The 22,706-nt window shown below is 35.5% G+C and overlaps 1 protein-coding gene across 1 annotated transcript in view; it reads left to right on the plus strand.

Annotated features, from left to right (window-relative positions):
* The window catches only part of Nf1 (neurofibromin 1), a 107,026-nt gene that overhangs the window by 82,469 nt on the left and 1,851 nt on the right, over positions 1 to 22,706 (plus strand). The window contains exons 48-61 of the mRNA XM_088232051.1: positions 350 to 505; positions 2,272 to 2,351; positions 3,879 to 4,012; positions 5,977 to 6,117; positions 6,393 to 6,472; positions 8,638 to 8,810; positions 9,486 to 9,610; positions 11,908 to 12,082; positions 13,308 to 13,363; positions 14,057 to 14,128; positions 16,007 to 16,087; positions 16,259 to 16,385; positions 17,521 to 17,596; positions 19,159 to 19,246. Of these exons, the coding sequence (XP_088088177.1) occupies positions 350 to 505; positions 2,272 to 2,351; positions 3,879 to 4,012; positions 5,977 to 6,117; positions 6,393 to 6,472; positions 8,638 to 8,810; positions 9,486 to 9,610; positions 11,908 to 12,082; positions 13,308 to 13,363; positions 14,057 to 14,128; positions 16,007 to 16,087; positions 16,259 to 16,385; positions 17,521 to 17,596; positions 19,159 to 19,246 (1,564 nt within the window). The remainder of the gene's footprint in view (positions 1 to 349; positions 506 to 2,271; positions 2,352 to 3,878; positions 4,013 to 5,976; positions 6,118 to 6,392; positions 6,473 to 8,637; positions 8,811 to 9,485; positions 9,611 to 11,907; positions 12,083 to 13,307; positions 13,364 to 14,056; positions 14,129 to 16,006; positions 16,088 to 16,258; positions 16,386 to 17,520; positions 17,597 to 19,158; positions 19,247 to 22,706) is intronic.

Raw genomic sequence — 22,706 nt, forward strand, 5'->3', positions numbered from 1 at the left:
TATAGTCTATTAACAAATAAAAACATTTTACAAACCACTGAACTTCCTCATTCTGACGCCATGACTCTTGCCTCAGTCGAAAACTACTATTTATTAAAAAAAAATATTCCTGAATCTCTAGAATGTGTAGATTAGTCAATTCATCACTGTTTGGAATTCTTCGGGATAGATCTTCCGGCTTTCGTAGATCTCTTCGCCACTTAAACACAAATATATTGTTTACCGTTATTTTACTGCCCTTGTTTGTCTTTGCTACTTATTAAAATGTTCAGTTTGTATAAATGTTTCTTCATGTTACTGTTGTAATTGGCTTAGGCCGCATATATAATAAATAAATTAATAATTCCAGCCGACTCGGCAACGAGAGGGCGTTTGCTTCGGGAAGTTCCGGAACTGACCGGGAGCGACTGTCGCTGACTTCCCTGGAGGTGATTACGGACGCCCTGCTAGAAATAATGGAGGCATGCATGAGGGACATACCCAACTGCGACTGGCTCCACACATGGTGAGAGTGAACAAGTATTTGTCCACTGCACAGTTTATTTGTTTAGACATGTCAACAGGACAGCTAGGCCAGCCAGGCTTATTACGGGAGCAAAAAAATATTGTTATTATTTTAATTTTAAGCGAGCAGCTTTAAGCTGATATGCTTAAATCTATTTTAACCAAGGCTGTTGGCGCACTTTAACTTTTCCCAAACAAATCTAGTCCATTTTTGAACCCATTGAGACTACACATTGAAATCAGCTCTTGTGACAGCTTATTCCAACCATCAACAACCCTATTGCTCAGGAAATGCTTCCGTGGATTTAGATTGAATCTCGTTTTCTCCAGCCTGAGACTGTGGCCCCGAAGACGAGCATTTTGTTTAAGCTCGAACATGGGATCCAAATTTGTGTGACTGATGAGTATGTCTCTATCTGGTCACCCCTTTCTCGCAGTTCCTGCAGCGTTGTGAGACCGAGAGTCTCCAGTCTCTCCACATATGGAAGCCATTTTAGGCTCGGCGACAACTTTGTAGCTCGTCTCTGGACTCTTCCCAACAAGTTGACATCCTTAACAAAATAGGGATTCCATATCTGAAACCCGTATTGGAGAGTAGGTCTGATGTAGGTTTTGTATATTTTTAGTAGCATATTCGGTGATATATATGAGAAGGTTTTTCTTATTAAGTAGATAATTGAATTGGTTTCTTTGTTATGTTTAATATGTGACATTCCCACTTTAAATCATCCATTATTAATATTCTCACATCTCACGACATCTTCGAGATTTGCACCGGTTAAGAGAATTAAATATAAGCTTTTCTGGACAGTATTCAAATCCCTTCATGAAACAGCTCAAACATACCTAACGGACCTCTGTATTAGGGAAAATGCACGTCAAAGAAAATCTAATCTTAGGCCAGCATTCTTAGTCAGATTCAGGCAGAGGAAAACTTGTTGAAATCCGGCACTGCCCATTTCTCTGCCTGGAACCGTTTACTTTCACACTTGCGAATCATCGACAGTCCCAGCCAGTTCAGATTTCAACTGAAACCCTTCTTTTGTTTGTCATACCCCTCAATTTCGAAATCAGAAAATAAAATATGTTATGTTAGCTTATAGAAAGTAACAATATTTGGAGTATGTCCAAATGCTTGCAGACTTGCTGGATTTCCTCCCATATTTAAATTTGTTGCGGTAAAAGAAGAAGTATAAAATTTGTAAAATTGTTTTCAGGCGTTGCCTAGTAGCTGAATTGGTTCAGCCGGATGAATCTCTCCCACCTGATAAAGGTTTCAGCTCTTTTACTTCACAAAAGTCAACAGATGGAAGAGTTGACGAAATGTGGATGTTCAAACATAGGCAGAATGGTGAATGTTACACAGTGTGGCCACTTAAACCAGCCAATGACAGGTCATAAGCCCGGAACCAAATGAACCAAATCACCTACTAGGCAACGCCTGAAAACAATTTTCCAATAATTTTACATAAGCCCTGTAAATGCTTAGACTTCCATATTCCCTTCTCAAAAATGTTGCTCTATAAATCAGCCAAACATTATTACTATTGTTTTCTGAGGGATATATGGTGTTATGATGAAAGATAATTTTGTGTAAGTTGGCTTGGGCCATGTTAGGATCTGTGTTAGGGTTTTGCCAGGTCAATTAAAAGGACAGTTTCTGTAAAAAATGTTTTCTCTATACGCTGACAGATAAATGACTGTCTCTGACTTCCTTGGAACGTTTTAAAATACCTGTAAATAATTCATGATCGGTTTCATCCTCAGGACCTCCCTGGCCAAGAGTTTTGCTTTCTGCTACAACCCGGCCTTGCAGCCTCGAGCTCTCATCGTATTCGGATGCATCAGTGAGTACCCGTATATTTTTACTCAATTCAATAACAACATAATACATGGTGGCGAAAATTTTGAAGGCTGAGATAAGCATTATTGGCAAAATCAAGAAAGGAGGTTTGGACATTTAATTTAATTTAATTTATTTGATTTAATAGCATAATTATACATTTTTACAATTTAAAAAAATTTCACTTGTTAAATTTTTACTAAAACTAAAATCCCACCAAGCCACTTTTTGTAGCTTGTTGGTGAAGGTTATATTTATACTGACTTAATAATATTATTTACATTTATAAAAACAATGAATAACATATCAAAATTAACAGCCGGAAAGATCAGAATAAACATGTTTATACAAATAATAATATATAAATTTATTTTTTAAATACAAGAAAATATATGAAAAAATAAAATATTTACACCTAAGCTACTATTCATATATAAACTCTTGATCGAGTAGCCACTCTCTTATTTTGCTCTTGTTACAATGTGAGTTAAATTTAAGTTCTTTTGGTAATAAATTAAAAATTCTAGGTACTAAATATTTGAGAGTTCTATTTCCATATTTATTACATACTTTTGGTACTACCAAGCCATCATTAGACGTGAAGCGTGTATTATGGTTATGTTTGAGAGGAAACTTGAATGTATTACTATGAAATTGTTCCAAAATGATGCAAAGCCACAGTAGTCCTCAAACAGGCAGAGTTTTGATTGTTTTGTACAGGAGATCATTATTACTTCTTTGTTCGTAAATCTCTGCAGGTACAATTTGCTTAACTATAGAATACTGTAGACCCTGGATCATTTTAATATTCGTTTTAGTCGAATGTCCCCACGACTTTATACCATATCTTATTATTGATTCTACTAAAGAAAAATAAATAATTTTAAGAGTGATTTTAGGCAAAATAAAATATAACTTATAAAAAGTACTCACAAGAGTCCGCAATCGATCACAAAGTTTAAATATATGACGATCCCATTTAAAATTATGATCAATAAAAATACCCAAATACTTATACTCCTCCACAAATTCTACGAGTTCACAATTACATGTGTTAGAGATACCATCATGCAAGCAATTTGTGCAATGAGCAATAATATTAGGCAAAACATATTTTTTGGCATGAGGAGATTTTATGTATAAGCATTTAGTCTTTTTTGCATTTATAATGAGACCATAGTCATGAGCCCATTTTAACAATTTATTGAAATCACTTTGCATGTAGAGCGAATGGACAGCGAAGGAACGGCTAAAACTATTTACAATGCCAATGTTGATGGATGCAGAAATAGAGAAAGACTGAGAAAGACAATGGCAAACCAAATCCAACAAATGCAGTAAAACCTTTATTTTAGGTTTTCCCGCTTTTTACACCGAAATATTTAGGTCCCATTTTTTTCCATACATTCTCATTCAAATATTCCCCCCAATTAACGTTTTCCATAACCCCGGTTTTACGTTGAAAATTTTCTTAACTCATTCGATCTGTCAAAAGACAACGAGCCGTGAAATGAAATGTTTTGAATTTCAGGTAAAAGCATCACGGATCAAGATATGAAACAGCTCCTTAGAATCCTGGTGAAGGCCCTGGAATCCTTTAGTGATATCGCTCTTCTAGAAGCCATCGTAATGTGCCTGACACGGCTACAACCGCTTCTGCGACCGGTGAGCAAATATTTTTATTTACAAATGGTTCAATAAAGCATTTACAATGTTTCATAGGAACCACTCATCTATATGGACTAGAGATGGGTATTTCTGTTTTTTATAAAAATGGCAACAACAGTTACTGTTTCACAAATTAAGCTGTATCGTGAAGACGTTTAAAAAATAACAGTTTAGTGCAATGGGCGACCCCCCCCACCCCCTCCACCCCGCATTATGCGTATTATATGTACTTAATTATTACATTTAAAATAAATTATTGTAATAAATAATTGTCAATTGTAAGCGTATGAAACACGTGTAAATTGGGCAAGATTTTTTACTTGCATTGTTTATGGGACCTTACACTAAAATTCAGCCACTTAGTCAACTTAGCATTCCTTTTATACAAACGGCAGAGTCGGCGTTTTAAAGAAATGCGCTTAAGTGTCTGTTTTGAAACAGCATTTAAATTTTTTTTTACCACCTCTAATATGGACACATATTATAACATTCTTATTTTTTGGAATATTTCACTTCCGATTGGACTATTGTTGATAATTTCAAGTAAATTTTATTTAGTAAATGTTAATAAATATTTGTATATAACCACTTACCGACTTTTCCATGTCGATCGGTTTCGCCAGGACACCAATTAAACCAACATTCAAAACCCACTATACACCTTCACCATAGTTGTTGCACCAACGCGACGTGCATTTTAATAAGCACATGCACTGATAAGGACAATCATGCACTGATTAGGTTATGAAAATATTTCATGCTGCGAGATAAATAGTTGAAAAAAGAGGGAGGAAATGAAGGGAGGGGCATGAGTTTAATAGATAGGGTGACTATTACAATGGAACATTGTATAACAGGCTATATTGAAAGGTTGTTTGATTATTGATCAAAGTAACATTATTTTTTTAAGCTTTCCTAATGTGAAATATTTCAATATTGTTTACTTTTAACCCTTTTTCATTATATGTAAGATTTTCACTCCTGCGTCAGTATTAAAATTAATTAGGTGATTTGCGTATTTGGAGAAATTGTTATTATATGTGTTCTTTAACATGAATATCAAAATTTCTTGATATCCTTCCAATGTAAACTGAAGGACAAGAATTGCATTTTAATTGGTGAACACTAAATTATCTAGTAAACTATTTTCAACTTAATTATTAAGCAATGATTGACCAATATCGTTATTTGTATAAAAAGCAGGTTTGATATTATTAGGTAAAAAGTTGGATACATTTGAGATTATAATACTAGTACATAAAAACATTTTTTTCTACACATCGCATCTTCTTCTTCCATGTCGGTCCCTCAATGCTTAAGATCGTGATCACCATGGACACTTCTGATTAGTCTGCTCCACTCCAGTCTGTCTCAGCCCGACGAACTGACTCATCAAATTTTAGCCCCGTAGCCACCTCTATTTGGTCAGTCCATCTACCCCGGCTTCTCCTGCCTTTAACTCGGCCAGACATTATTTCCTTTTCTAGATCGTCTGGCTCACGTCTAGCAATATGTCTAAAGAAAGACAGTATCCTTCTCAAACACACCGCTGTTAGGCGAGTTGAAATATGGAGTTCTTCCAGTATCGATGCATTCGTCCTTCTGGATGTCCGAGGCACACGCAGCAGCCTTCTCCGACACCACATCTCGAACGCATCGATCCTCTTCCTCTCATAGGCCCGCATTGTCCACGTTTCAGCCCCATATAGGAAAACGGAGAATACCAGGGCTTCCATCAACCTCTTTTTTGTGTTTATTGATATACCTCGATCTCGCCAAATCTTCTCCAAACGGTTCATCAAAGCAAGACGCATTTGCAACACATAGTTTTCTCTGAAGTTGCAACAGTAGCCGGAACAAATTTGACCTACACGACATCACCCAAAATGATGACAAGTTTTGATAACTATGACGGTGAAAGTCTACGCATCTGTTTAATTTTGTCCTTTGTTGATTGACAGGAATCTCCCATACACCGCGCCCTGTTCTGGGTAGCCATATCAGTTCTGCAGTTAGACGAGCCTACTCTGTATGCCACGGGCTTGGCTCTGCTGGAGCAGAACCTGCATACCTTGGATTCCCAGGGACAGTTCGAGTCGCAGGTAAATTTTAATGGTTCGCAATCGAAAGTTTAGTGAAGCGTTTGTCATAAGAAGATTCTGCTTAAAAGTAATATTAAATGTATAAAAAAAACTGGTCAATAATTGAGATTTTGACTCGATATTAAAGTTCAATTTGTTGCTAACCTATCTTAGAAATGGTGTTGAGTTTTTATTGTATTAATTTCTTAAATAATACAATTATTCCTTACACCTAAGTGTTGTTGCCTTGAGTGGGTACTTTTTATATTCTCATTGAATTTTCCTTTATTTTCCAGTCTCTGGAGCAAGTGATGATGGCCACACGGGAACCCCTGGAATGGCACTTCAAGCAACTGGACCATGCTGTTGGCCTCAGGTAATACTTATTCTTGTAGATATTCATTGCTGTATAAGCTCCTGGCGTCACTGCGACCTGAGTAGATCTATTGTGACGGGACCCGTAAGTCAGTTCTCGCCCTCCAAGCCGAAGTCCTTAGATTTTCGTCCCCAGTCACGATGCGATGCAGAAATCCCTTCCGTCTTCGCCATTCGAGCAACTGTTCACAAGCAGACAAACGCAGTTCAACATCTCTCGGTTTCAACATGTACGGCAGATAATTTCCTTGCTTCTGAATCATTCCCATGGTTCAACAATGCTTTGAGTATGTCCAAATGTTTGCAGACTGGCTGGATTTCCTCCCTAGGGAGTTATTCAGATATAAATTTGTTGCAACAGAGGAAAAACATTTTTTAGAAGAGAATATGGATGTCTAGGCATTTACAGGGCTTATGACCTGTTGTTGGCTGGTTTATGTGGCCACTTTACACTCCATGTAACATTCACCATTCTGCTTATGTTTAAACATCCACATTTCCTCACCTGTTCTATCTGTTGACTTTTGTGAAGTAAAAGAGCTGAAACCTTTATCATGAGGGTGAGATTTATCCGGTTGAACCAATTCCCTACTAGGCAATGCCTGAAAACAGTTATTCCATTTTTATACTCCTTTAACAGTTAGTTAATTCAACAATGTTTTGAGTATGTCCAAATGTTTGCAGACTGGATGGAATTCCTCCCTAGGGAGTTATTCAGATCTTATTATTTTGCAACAGAGGGAAAACATTTTTGAGAAGGGAATATGGAAGTCTGGGCATTTACAGGGCTTATAACCTGAGGCATTCTGAAATTGCTTGTTGAGTCACCCCCAGCGACCGTGCCAATTATTTTTGACTTTGACACGAGTCTTCATCAAGTGATGCCTCCAATTCTGCGTCTTTCTCTCTTCCACCGTTATGGCTGTCTTTGACGTGAAAATCACCGTTCTTGAAGCATGAAACAGTGGCGATACAACACGCTCTTCCACTAATTCCAGCCTCATCGTAAGTATTTGAGAGCATTCGATGAGCCTCATTCGCAGATTTCTTCGTATTGGAGCAGAAAATTGAATCCTCCCGCAAAAAGTTTGGCTCGTAAAATGACATTTTCAATCGAGAATAACTTCATGACGCAAACACAAATGGACCAATATTTCTATGAGGTTCTGTTGACAGATGCCCAAGGCTTAAGTCATCTACAGGAAAACGGCGAAAGCAAAGTTGTACACCTAATAATTTATTTTTCATATAATAAAGTACATATTTTCATTCTTATGATTTACCCAAATATTACAATTTTGGGGTCATATTCAACGAGTTGTAAATAACTCACTGTTAGAAAATGAGAATCAAGTTGAGGTAGAGTGGGGTTCAACCTCGGACGTTTGATGAGTCCACAACACTAGCCACGGGACCACAACCCAATTCAAAACATAAAAACATCTTCTTCTTTTCCACATCCGCTCCTAAGTGGAGGACGTAGACATCACCAGTTGCCTCCAGGAGACCCTATTGCCAGCCAGCATCTCGTCTCTTCCCACGTCAATCCAGCGCCTCTTAATTCCGCCGAATAAAGTCGAAAGATCGTCATCGACGGCCTTCCAGGACGGCGTGAGCCCGCAGCTTTAAAGAAGAGGCTACTCGGGTTTAGGTTCCCCCGAGGCATGCGCAGCACGTGTCCAAGCCAGGTCCACCGCCGCGTCCTCAAGAAGTCGTCTGTTCTCGGACTTCAATGTAAGGATCGACAAAGTTGACAGCTTTAAATACTCGGGAGTTCACATAACCGAGGATGGAAGCATGCACAAGGAGCTCGCGACCCGCCCAGGAATTTTTGGAGCGACTTAAACATGATGCGTGTTGTCTGGAACTCTAGTCTATACTCGGACAACTCTTGTATAATGCCAGTACTCCTATATAAGTGCGAGTCTTAGCACCTTACCAAAGCTCAAAACACCAAACTTCTGAGTTTTGAGAGTAAGTGCTTGAGAAGAATTTTAGGTATCAGACGGTTTGATTTTATAACTAACATCAAAAACATCACATCCACATAAAATTTGTACGGGCGTTTCATCATCTGCAGCACTGCGGAACATTCAGAACGGCAACCCACGTAAATAAACCTCCTTCCCTCTCATCTCCCCGCCTGACGATGCTCGTTTGTTGCAGCTTCAAGTCCAACTTCCACTTCGCGCTGGTGGGGCATCTCCTGAAGGGCTTCCGCCACCCCTCGGGGGCCACCGTGTCCCGCACCAGCCGCGTGCTGGCCGTGCTGCTGGCCATCACGGCCGGCACCAGGGATAAGTTCCAGGTCACGAGGGACACGATAGCCTACCTGACAGGTCAGTCAAAAACTCTGATTAAAAACATATTTGTACAATCGAATAACAAAAATGGCGGCAATAATTTCATCTATGGAATTAATTCACCAACAATTTGGCATAGTAAAAAAAGTTGGTGTAATGATAGAGACTAATTTCAGACTCTTGAACTGTCAGTTTTCAGTAGGGATTGCAATTTTTTCTGACCATCAAGTTGGTATAACGATTAGAGACTTCAGACTCTGAGCTGTCAAAAACATGAAAATGGCGGCAATAAATGTCCGCAAAACACGATAAACTATCTTTAAAATTACAAATTTCTCCTACAAAAAAGTTGGCATAATGACAGAGACTAACTTCAGACTCTTGGGCTGTCAGTTTTCAGTGCCGATCGCAAATTTCTCCAATGTTAATTGCGAAAAAAAAATGTAAAACTGGGTTTTTAAATAAACTAAAAAATTCAAAATTCAATGGGACTTCAAAAATTATATTTAAATTGCGGGAAAATACAAATTATGGGGTCATTTCTGAGTTTAACTCTATCTGTTAATTTTGTGTGGTTTTGGTTCAGATTATTTTTTATTGCATTTAGATTGCTCTAGACTTTGTCAGCCGAGGCCCGAACCATGTAACAATCGGCGATACCCAACCGCTTCTGTTTTAAAATATTAGTCTAAAATACAAGTAAATTTTCAGCATTGGTATGCGTGTCGGAAGAAGTTCGCTCTCGTTGCCACGTGAAGCATTCCCTGCCGCGCTGGTTGCCCGACTCTACCGACAGTAGCCTCATGCTGGAACACCACAATCCTCACCACGCCATGGTAATCTATTTATTATTAATAAGCAGTTTACGCAAATAAAGTATGTATAGAAACTTGTGTATCTGGGAAGGATGTTTTTACGAGATGAAAGCATAGAATTAAGAATTGCCAGAAACCGCATACGCACATCAAACAGAAGGCGACTACAAACAAACAAAACAAACCATCACGCCGTTTCCCCGTAGGGACAGGCAGAGAGGATAGAACGCCATAACACTATCTTGGCATTCAGACCTCGCTTCCTCTACATTCATACATCTTCTCATGCATGCACGCCGATTATTCCTACTTTTGACATGTCCATCTGCAAGTATTTGATGGACTTGATCGTGCCATGTCTTTCTCGGTCTTCCTCGTTTTCTGCATCCATCAACATTTGCATCGTAGATCCTTTTAGCCGTTCTTTCGCTGTCCATTCGCTCTACATGTCCAAACCAACGCAGCACCCCTTTCTTGATTCTGTCAATAATGCATGTCTCAGCCTTACACACTTCACGGATCTCGACATTTGTGCACCTATCATACGTCGTTTTACCACACATTCGCCCGAGGGATCGCATTTCGACAGCATTTAACCATTTAAGCATTTTTTTGTAATTAATAACCTCAAACATAGAATTATAATGGTCCAGAAACAGAGGCTGACTAAACCCTCTCTAGACTTGACTTCGATTTTTTAAAAATTTTATTTCCTTTTTTAATTACTATAAAAACAAAATACCTTATGATCTTTTACAGAATATTTTCTTTTCTTTTTATGTTAAACAAAAATATTAAAACTGTCTGTTTATTATAGGAGCAAAAATTCATAAACATTTCTTGTAAACCTACCCACGAACAGGCCATGCCTTTGTGGGATTTTCGTTTACTATTTTTACTGTTAATGTAGGGTCCATAGTCCATAGTCGATGACACACACGTGTTAAATTAGTTCACCTAAAAGAGACTAATGACCAACGATGCAATGTCATCATTTTCAATAGAATCCTATACATTCGTAAAATGCAACTCTGAGTATTTCACATGAAATCGGAGGGCATCGCCCTGCAGTACATTCACATTGTCCCTACTATGAAGAAATGAACTACAAAGGAATATGGCCTATAAAGAGACCACAGGACGCAGCCAAAGTCAGTCAGTCAGGCCAGCTCGATGACATCACACAGTTCCAGCGTGTAGTTCAAGTGCGGTTACTTCAACCCATCATCGCCGCTCCGCTCGCGCTACACAACCAAGAGCTGTATCTTATTTGCCATGTAATAAATACGCATTAAACACCGACCTCGTGTCTTCTCTGTCAATCTCTAACTGGGGTAGGAACTCCAACCAAACCCTCAACACTCCAAACCGCAAACATCTACATTAATATGTATTTAATTTTTATGTAATTATCCTTTATTTTTTAATACTCTGTTTTACTTCTTATGTATACTGTAAAAAAAACAATAATTAAAAAAATAATATATTATTAATATTCAAAGCATTAACTTTGTGGTCCAACATTTTAATATTATGTTAATAAAATTTGTATAAAACCACTCACCGACTTATCTGTCTACCGGTTTCGAGACGTTACCTTAAATTAACCATAAATTAATTAATAATCAAGTAACTTTCCAATATAGTCCATTATTCGATATTTCATTGTAATGGCCACCCTACCCTCCCCCTCCCTTTTTCCTCCTTTTCCGATTGTTAATCCTTTTGAAATATTAGCTTCACGAGTCATCAACCCTCGGTGGTGGCGTAGTGAAACATGTGTCTAACCTGCATGTCGATTTTATATTTTTGCAAATCTACTATGGTGAAGGTGTGTAGTGGTATTTGCATGTTGGTGTAGTGTTGTTGTCCTGACGAAGAGACGGGTTACGTCTCGAAACCGGTAGACAGATAAGTCGGTGAGTGGTTTTATACAAATTTTATTAACATAATATTAAAAAAATAATAATTTCTATACAAAATTTGATACAAATTCTTTGATTCCTTTTTTTTAAGAAACGAAAAACGCTGAGCTCAAAAAACACGTGCAACTTTAGCAGCTGCCACAGACAAAATAAATAATAAATACAACTGAAAATTTTAGCATACTTTAAAGGCATGTAGGTATACCAACATAATAAATCATTTGACAGTCGGACTCTCCAACCTGCGAAATTAAAAAGTTCCCGCTATTTTCTGAACAGACTCGTATAATGTTAAACTTTTTTTAAGTGTGTATGTTTTTGTAATTTTTTCATTGAATTGAAAGTTTTTTTTTTATAATGAAGTCTTTTAAAAAACAATGTGTGATTTTGCAGCAATTTTCCCTGGCGGTCCAGCAGTCCAGCTCCAGCTCCGGGCTGTCCTGCGGCCCGCCCTCGCTGCCCGTGTCGCTCACCTCCAACCACCTCTCCTTCTCCTCGTCGCACGGCGGCCGCCGCCAGAAGTCCTGGGACATGCTGGACCAGCTGTCCATCTGCTCCGTCTACAACAGTGAGTGCGCGACTACAATCCAATCAATATCAGCATTTCGATTTATTGCAACAATCTAGGGATTTACAGGGCTTATGACCTGCCATTGGCTGGTTCCAATGACCACTTTACACACCGTGTAACATTCACCATTCTGCCTTGTTTGAACATCCGCATTTCAACAACTCTTCCATCTGTTGACTTTTGTGAAGTAAAAGAGCTGAAACCTTTACCCGGTACAAGAAGAGGTATAAAAAATTGGAAAATTGTTTTCAGGCATTGCCTAGTAGGTGATTTGGTTCAGCCGTATGAATCTCACCCACATGATAAAGGTTTCAGCTTTTTTGTTGTGAAACATAACATAACATTACACAAAATTATCACATATTTGTGTTATTGTGTGTGGTCCCGTGGCTATTGTTTCGGACTCACGGCTCGAAGGTCCGTGGTTCAAATCCCACTCTACCCCAACTTGATTCCAATTTTCTAATAGCGAGTTATTTATAACTCGTTGAAAATGGCCCTCAAAATGAAATATTTGGGTAAATGATGAAGACGCAAATATTTTTATTTTTTTTAAAAACGTGGTCTGCTAACATTATGCCCGCAGCAAGATGTCATACTTTTGGACACAGTGTGATTTATGCAAACATGATTCTACGCGCCTTCTGGTATATTATAGTTTTATGAGCACAAAGTTAGTGCTTCAAATATAAATTTTGTAGAAATATTTAATATTATCCATGGCTTTATCCCACTGAGTTCCTCCAGAGTATGCTCGGTTACAGCAGTTTGAAGACTAGAAGGAATGTGTATTTAACAACGCACTTCTTTCGATTGTTGCGCGGTATTATTGACAACCCTGAAATTATGCGGAGCATTAGCTTTTATGCTCCTGATAATTACCTTAGACAGCGTCAGCATAGACTGTTTCACATTCCAATATACAGGACCAACCTGCCAATGGTTATGCCTGTTGGAAGGGCTATCTCTATGTTGAACAATATCACTTTGGACATTGACATTTTTCACGTCTCTGAGGGAGTTTTTCGTTACAAGATTCTCTTACTTTTTTAACATATTATTCTTTGAATATTATGTAAACTAATTTTTTTTTTATATATGCCTAATTTTTCTTAATTGTTTCTATATGTATGAATTAAGATATTTTATTTTGTAATGTACATATATATGAATAAATAAATGATAAATGATAAATAAATAAATAAATATTTTTTCTTTCTAGGTAAGCAGTCTAGTATCATGTCCTGCGAACGGCCACTGAGTGCGGGCTATATTCCGGTAAGCAATAAGTGGGAAACTCATTTTTTTCTCTATTTTTTTATTAAAGTAAATCAAATGTTTAATTAAAGAGTCATTTAAAAAAAAAAAATTAACAAATTGTAATCTCAAAATGTAGTAAATCCTTAATTCCTCGGACAAGCAGTCCCTCCACAAACCCCTACCCCTCTCCTACCCAGCCGCTTCCCTTGTTCGCGTCTGGTGCGTATCGCTTCGTTGGTCAAATACGTTTTTAACGGAATTTCGTTTTGTCGGGGAGGGGTCGGGGCTTGCAAAAGGGATGCTTATCAGAGAAATTGAAGATTTACTCCATTTTGGGATCATATTTTTTTTTTATTAAAAATGACTTTGGAAAAATTTTATTAAGATTTTTTTTAAAGCTTACCACTAGGAATGTTCCTCTAAAGTTTTGCGGTCTTGCCCTGAAAAACTTTTGTGTTTTTGATCCTATATAATATTTGTGGTGATACTCGTATGTCTGTGTTAACTAATTACTCTTCCCAACTCACCACTGGACTGTTAGTCCCATGGAATTGGGACTTATGTCTCAAAAAATGTGTAATAAACTTTAAGTAAATAATAACATAGTTAAACAATTAAAGTGATTCATAGTCCACCGAGGTTTTTTCAGAATTTTGAGCTAAAAATGTTATCCTTCACTGAGCCCGTACATAAATATGATGTTTATTCCAGGAATCTGAGCATCTCATTTCCCAACACCTGTCGGACAATTTACTGCCAACGGATGCAGACAGCGGGTTCGAGGTAATTTATTGACATTTTCCTAATCTAGATTTGAATGTCTGTGCATTCACTGGGGTGGGGTCGTGACCTGTCATTGGCTTGTTTGAGTGGCCACATTACACCCCGTTTAACATTCACCAGCAAGTTGAGATTACTTGGGCAGTCTGTAAAACTTATTTTTATGTAGTTTATACAAAAATTATACTAATCAAAAGAATAACATTGCGAAATATATGAAAACATTATAAAACAGACAAAACACATTGCAAAATGGACAAAAAATATTTCGAAATATATGAAAAGCATTACAAAATAGACTAACACCATTGCGGAATAGATGAAAAGATTACGAAATAGACTAAAAACATTGCGAAATAGATAAAAAATATTCCAAAATGTACAAAAATATTTCGAAATGGATGAAAAGCATTACAAAATAGACTAAAAAAATAGCGGAATAGACGAAAAACATTTCAAAGTGTACAAAAAATATTTCGAAATTGATGAAAAGCATTACGAAATACACGTAAAACATTGCAAAATGTACAAAAAATATTTCGAAATTGATGAAAAGCATTACGAAATACACGTAAAACATTGCAAAATGTACAAAAAATATTTCGAAATTGATGAAAAGCATTACGAAATACACGTAAAACATTGCAAAATGTACAAAAAATATTTCGAAATTGATGAAAAGCATTACGAAATACACGTAAAACATTGCAAAATGTACAAAAAATATTTCGAAATTGATGAAAAGCATAATGAAATAGACTAAAAACATTGCGGAATAGATGAAAAGATAACGAAGTAGATTAAAAACATTGCAAAATAGATAAAAAATATTCTAAAATGTACAAAAATATTTCGAAATAGATAAAAAACAGATTTCAAAAATTGCGAAATAGACGAAAAACATTGCAAACTGTACAAAAAATATTTCGAAATTGATGAAAAGCATTACGAAATACACGTAAAACATTGCAAAATGTACAAAAAATATTTCGAAATTGATGAAAAGCATTACGAAATACACGTAAAACATTGCAAAATGTACAAAAAATATTTCGAAATTGATGAAAAGCATTACGAAATACACGTAAAACATTGCAAAATGTACAAAAAATATTTCGAAATTGATGAAAAGCATTACGAAATACACGTAAAACATTGCAAAATGTACAAAAAATATTTCGAAATTGATGAAAAGCATTACGAAATACACGTAAAACATTGCAAAATGTACAAAAAATATTTCGAAATTGATGAAAAGCATTACGAAATACACGTAAAACATTGCAAAATGTACAAAAAATATTTCGAAATTGATGAAAAGCATTACGAAATACACGTAAAACATTGCAAAATGTACAAAAAATATTTCGAAATTGATGAAAAGCATTACGAAATACACGTAAAACATTGCAAAATGTACAAAAAATATTTCGAAATTGATGAAAAGCATTACGAAATACACGTAAAACATTGCAAAATGTACAAAAAATATTTCGAAATTGATGAAAAGCATAATGAAATAGACTAAAAACATTGCGGAATAGATGAAAAGATAACGAAGTAGATTAAAAACATTGCAAAATAGATAAAAAATATTCTAAAATGTACAAAAATATTTCGAAATAGATAAAAAACAGATTTCAAAAATTGCGAAATAGACGAAAAACATTGCAAACTGTACAAAAAATATTTCGGAATAGATGAAAAACATTACAAAATAGACTAAAAACGTTGCAAAATAGATTAAAAGCATTACTAAATAGATAAAAACATTGCGAAATAGATGTAAAGCATCACAAAGTTAACTTAGACTCTTCCATCTGTTGATTTTGTCTTCTAAGGCGTAAACAATGCATCGTTAATATTATTTATGTATTTTAGGTTATAGAAGATGATGGACCAGTATCTCCCGGCAGTACTGTAGAAGCTGGAGCAGATAGCGATGATCCAGATACTTCCAAAGTAAGCATGTTTTTTTTCATTTTCGTAGCAAAAATTTATAAATCCTAAATTTTTTTTATAACGGGTTTTTTTCGCCAGGTATAGAACTTTTACCGTCAGAATTTTTTACATTGATAGCTGCTCCAAATATTCACTACTCTTGATTTAGTTATTAATTCTATTTGGTTACAGGACCGAAGTGGCAGGGTGTCCGTGTCCAACGAGAACAACATTCTCCTGGACCCGGAGGTGCTCAGTGACTTCACGACACAAGCTCTCGTGCTGACTGTACTAGCCACATTAGTCAAATATACCACAGGTATAATAGTTTTATTTTTACGAATATTTAATTTATTTAACCTTTCAACTTTGACCTCTAACTCCAAGTTTTTCACTTTTCCATATTTATCGTTTTAAAAGATGTATATTTTTAAACTGAAATACATAAGCATTTAAAAAAAAAAACATTTAAAGCTATACGGTACAAATCATCCTTGTTAGGATGGGTTGCCTTAACCAATGAGATTGGATACAAAAATGTTTTCTTGGGCGCGGTAAAAATTAAAGCATTAAATTGTAAGTCAAAGTTTCTTGAAAATGTTTGAAATGAGAATATTTTTTTTTTAATAAAAACAAACTAGTTTTAACGGCTTTACTAGTTCATATGAATCAATCAACGATAAAAGAGCTGCGAAAGATATCCGGTTTACTTACCACGAACGAACCAATCGGCAGACCTGACTGAGAATAAGCGTAATAAGCGGTGTAATTTCAGAAATACAAAACTTTAAAAAATCGCGCACAGCGCTGATAATACTATACACGGTTTTCATTGCCAGACCATGAAACTTCAGAAGAAAATTTCTCATGGTAAACCTTAAAAATAATCCTAATAAAAATTTTCCAAAAAGTAATTTTTTAAAAATATTTATATTTTTTTTAATCTCAAAATGAAGGAAATTTTTTATTTCTTGGACTAGCATCCCTTCCGCAAACCCCTACCCCTCCCCGACAAAAAAAATGCGATAAAAACGTATTTGACCAACGAAGCGATACGCACCAGACGCGGACAAGGGAAGCGGCTGGGTAGGAGAGGGGTAGGGTTTTGTGGAGGAACTGCTTGTCAGAGAAATTAAGGACTTACTACATTTTGAGATTACATTTTTTTTTTCTAAATGATTTTTTGGAAAATTTTATAGAGATTTTTTTCAAAGCTTACCATGATGAATGTTCCTCTGAAGTTTCGCGGTCTGGCCCTGAAAAACCGTGTATATGGAATTTGAAAAAATAAAAAATGGCTTATTTTAAATGTCTATTAACAAATAATAATTAAAAAAATAAACACTAAACTTCCTCATTAAAAAAATCTACAGTCTCAAAAGGTTTAAAGAAAAACTGTTAGATTCACAAATTTCGGATCGCGTGTGTTAATTAATAATAATATTGATTTTCAGATGAATCGGAGACGAGAATCCTCTACCAATATTTAGCTGAAGGATCAGTTGTCTTCCCCAAAGTATTTCCTGTCATGTAAGTTCAAATGAAAGACCTTTGCTCTGTTTCAATGCTGCAAAAACAGCGTTTTTTTTATTATTGTTAACGAAAAGGCGGACTGTAAATGAAAATCGAATTTCATTCAATTTTGTTATTGGGAAATATTTGAGAAAGGAATAGGAACATGAAATGAATACCTACCTTTAATATAATCTGAATGTTTTTCAATTTCTGGCACTGGATCACAAAATGAACTATAAAATGAGACAATGTTTTCCACGTCGCGCAACGATTTCAACCACTTCTTTATCCAATTTTATGTGAAGTAAAAAATGTTGTTTTGTTTTTGTTCTAAATCCGAATCTTCTAATTTTGAATATCTTCTATCTTAATGTTAGGTAGGTACCATAAGGATGGGTCAAGGGAAGGATGGGAACGAAAGGTAATCGGCCAGGAATAGTATCGATAAATGCTGTTATTTACTTAACAATTATCAAAAACATTTTTTCACCTTGTGATATTTATTTATTTGACGGACTTATGCAGTCCATTCTAACGATGGTAAATACAATTTCTTATAATAAATACAGGAACTAATCAAATAAAATACAACTAAATAAAATTAAAGCTAGGACAAAAAAAAAATTACTACCTCAAGACAAGATCCGGCCTATCTTAGTGATTTTTTAAATCTATAAAGACTTACGCTATAAAAGTCCAGATCTCGTCTCGAGTTTACAATACGACACAATCGGGACATTGGTGCATGCGAGCCATAGTTTGCGCTGTGCTGATCGAGGAACAGCACATTATTATTTCGCAACCGGCGGATCGGAGCATTGAATGCCACTTGTTCCAGTAACGATGGTACATCAATTAAGCCATTCAGCAAAATAAATTCTAAGTTAGTACAAGCCTCGATATGATGAGGCATCGCGAAACTGGTTGGCGCATAACTTTTGTTTAAAATGGTTTACACAAAGTTTGAGACGAACAAATGTTAAGAAAATGATTCAACTTCTAGATATCATGACAATTGATCAAAGAATCAAATTCAATGTTGCCAATGAAATAAACAAAATTATTAAAGGAATAGTTCCGAGATATTTTCAAAATAAACTAAAAAATAATGAGTTCTTTCATAGAAACTACGCAACAAGAGGATCTAAAAATATAAGACTGGAAAAGAAATCAAAAGCAATGTCCCAGAACTGCCGCATGTACAAGGGAATACAACTATTTGAAGAAATGCCAGAAAGCATAAAAAATAAAATTAATGTAAATATATTTAAAACTAAATGTAAAAAGTATATATGTGAAAAATATTAGATAGTATATAGTGTAAATAGTGAATATAATTAATGAAAATGTACATATGAAACAGTTAATATTATAAATTAGGATATTAAGTGTATAATAGTGATAAATAATGTTAGAATAAGTATATATGTAAATATTGTGTTGTAAATATATATTAGACTATGTTACATAGAACTAAATAAATAAATAAATAATAAATAAATAAAATAAAAAAGTATTTATTGAAATACATATGTAAGCACTGAATGTATTCCTAATGAATTCATGTAACCTTGCAGTCACAGTTTGTTGGACATGAAGATAAACCACGTGCTGACACTCTGTCACGATCAGGTCATCCTTAGCGCCGTGCAGAGCATCATACAGGTAATATGTTCTATCGCATAATTAAATATTAACTTATTAATTAACTTCACAACTGCCACAATAAATCAAACTTCAACTGCCTCACCATAGCACACTTCTAAATTTTAAATACTGATGCTGACAAAAAACCATCCTGTTCCTTTGTTTAGTAGGTTTATTCAGAATTATTTAATACGCTATATAAGTTGTCCATCAGAGTAATAATAATTAATAGTTGACAATCAATAAATTGACGGAGCGCAGGCGCGTCTAGAGGTGAAGCTGAAAATTTTCTTACTTTCGTCGTCTTTTTCCACTCCTAAGTGGAGCGTGTGGACATCACCAGACGCCTCCGGGAGACCTTATCGTCAGCCAGCACTCTCGCCTCCTCCAACGTCAATTCCGCATCCCTTAGTTCCGCCGAACAAAGCTGAAAGATCGCCATCGATGGTCTTCCAGGACGGTCCCCGTAGATGCGAAAAGGAGATAAACAATATAAACATCAACACCTAAAGCAAGACCCGAGCCAACCGTTCTTAAATTTGGGCCAAGTGTCAATAAGAAGATTTATTGATAAGGACTCTTGCAAAACTATTTACAAAGCAATTATTGAACCACACGTTAACTACTGTAGTAGCATTTTATTTTTATCAAACAAAGAAAACATAGATAAACTAACTGTATTACAAAATAAAGCCTTTAGAATCATTTTGAAAAAAAACAGATACACGAGGGTAAAGTCGATGGTAAATGAAATGAAATTATTTACATATAAACAAAGAATATTTTACAATGCAATGATATTTGTTCATAAAATTATAAACTCTAATAAAAAAACCAGCATGAACACGATCACAATACTAGAGAAAAGAACAAAATTAGACTTCCATTTAGGAAAAAGACAAAGTCACAAAATTCAATTTTATTTAAAGCAATTAAAAAGTTTTACGAAATGGAAAAAAATATTTTTGAAGAAAAAAACATATCAAGATTTAAAATAATGGTCAAGACATATGTGATAAACAATTTATAAATTAAATATATTTGCAATGTTATTATTAGAACACACATAACAATATGTATGATATGTGTGCCCTACTTTAAGATTTAAATTAAAAAAAAATATAAAAAAATAATGCGCTACTTCAAACTTTATGATAAACGTTATTAGAGTCGTTTTTTCTTTGCATTGTACAAGTTGGATGCTTCTTATCTCTCCGAGTCTCGAAAGGGAAATCTAAAACCTTATGAACCTAAAGCGCGTGCGCGAAAATTTGGACAATTGCTATGGGGACTAGACGCAACTCGACAAGCAGCATCCCGCGTATACAACAAATACTATCAAGAACAAGATACTCGGATATTCAGTGCGTACGTTGGTATAGGAAATGCGCATATGTAGCTAGGTATGCATACTGAAGATATTGTTTGAATCGCGTGCACCCGAACGTTCTCGGTGAGAATTTTAGGAGTACATATTTGAAGGTTTTATTTCGTATTTATGTTTTTTTGTAAAATTCACATTATTTTTTAATTTTTAAGGGATCCACAGTATCTACGGACGGAACGCGCCTGCTATGTACGTCTCAAATAATTTATTTATTTATTTATTGTCGATAACTTATATAGCGCCATTTTCGTAATAAAATACCTCAAGGGCGCTTTACATGGTGATTCTATTGTTAAGTTAATTTAATTGAAGCTTTTAAATTTGTAATTTAATTAAAATAATTTATTTTGTTGTCACGTGCTACGGATTTATTCAAATGATTTAGAGAACAAGTGGGTTTTAAGTTTTTTCCGAAACATCACTTCACTTTCACAGCCTCGCACCTCTGCTGGGAGAGCATTCCATGCCATAGGGCCTGCGACCGCAAATGTGCGCTCACCAAATTTAGTGCGCTGTTTGCGTAGAGGTATAATAACTTTTCCTCTCGCCGTAGACGTAGCTAATCTAAGCGTGAGACGCCTGTCAGCTAGTTCATCTGGAATGCATAGTTCCCTTAGATATTCCGGAGCCGAGTTGTGCAGTGACTTATACATAAGCCAACAGAGTTTGTATTCGACCCTCTGTGGAAAACGCAGCCAGTGTAGTTCCCGAAGTAGTGGAGTGATATGACTGAACTTAGAGATTCCGAAAATAAGTCTCGCTGCGGCATTCAATACAGATTGTAGGCGAGTCATTTTGTTCATTGGTAGACCTGCATAGATACCATTACAATAATCGACTCTAGACACTACAAACGCATTTATTAATTGACGGGCGGCATCAACCGGCAAATTTTTGCGTATGCATTTTAGGCACAAAGGAGTGTTTAAGTTTGTAAGAGAAAATTCTCGATGGAAGTTCATTGTAATTTATTATAGAAATTAAAGATGAGTGATACTTCAATCCATAAATTTGTAATATCGTTAGTTTTTCAGAAATCATAATAATTGACAGCAATCAAACTCACGAGGTATGGGACAGTTAAACTAATATATGTACAATACTTAAACTCATTAAAATATCATTATATCAACTCATTAGTTATCCCGAAGCACTTTGTTAATGATCCTTAAAACAAAAACAATTTAATTTAATGTACTGTCATATAATTTTGAATTTTCTATCTCTACCTCTGTTTTGTATAAATACATTGAATTTCATAATAAAGATACCAGTCTTGAAGATGTCGCGAAAGCGATGAAACCGGTCAGTGGATATTTCAAATTTGTGGATTGTATGGAAGTATGGACGTACGTAGATTTCTTTAATTTTTAACAAAACTTAAACACTTTTTTTTCTCGTTTGTTTTCTCCTGTTCGAAGGCGAAAAAATGTCCTGTGTCTATTAAAGTCTTCCGCTATTGCAGATTGTTCAGGGTGCCCAAGTTTACACGCTCTCTTTTGTTCGTCAACTCTCCAAAGATATAAACCTAGAAATTACAGTGTACGAATAATAAAAGAATCTTATATTTGAAACACTTACTTTGCGGTTAATTATTATAATACAATAATTTAAAATTATTTCAACAGAGAGGGAAAACATTTTTGAGAAGGGAATTTTCATTACATTTCATTTTTTTTTTGGCACCACAACAGGCCAGGAGGCCCAATTACAGTGGTGAAACATTACATTACAGAACAACCAGGCTTGAGAAAAATCACATTTTTAATTTTTGTGTTCTCACCGGGAATCGAACCCGGAACCTTCCGTGCGTGAGTCAAGCGTCTTGACCACTATACCACGGAGGCCGCCAATACGGAAGTCTAGGCATTTACAGGGCTTATGACCTGTTGAAATAAATTTAAATATAAATAACTCCCTAGGGAGGAAATCCAGCCAGTCTGCAAGCATTTGGACATACTCAAAAATTGTGTAGTAAAATAAATAAAGCAACTTTGTTTTTAAATATGCGCAAAGGTTTTAAAGTGTTTTTCCGTTGATAAAGCATGTTTTTGAATTCGAAAAATTGCTGTTTTCGACCCGGCCTACTGT

Source organism: Micrasema longulum, unplaced genomic scaffold, assembly GCF_059751315.1.
Source record: "Micrasema longulum isolate JH-2025_06_02 unplaced genomic scaffold, ASM5975131v1 h1tg000941l, whole genome shotgun sequence".
Taxonomy (NCBI): Eukaryota; Metazoa; Arthropoda; class Insecta; order Trichoptera; family Brachycentridae; genus Micrasema; species Micrasema longulum.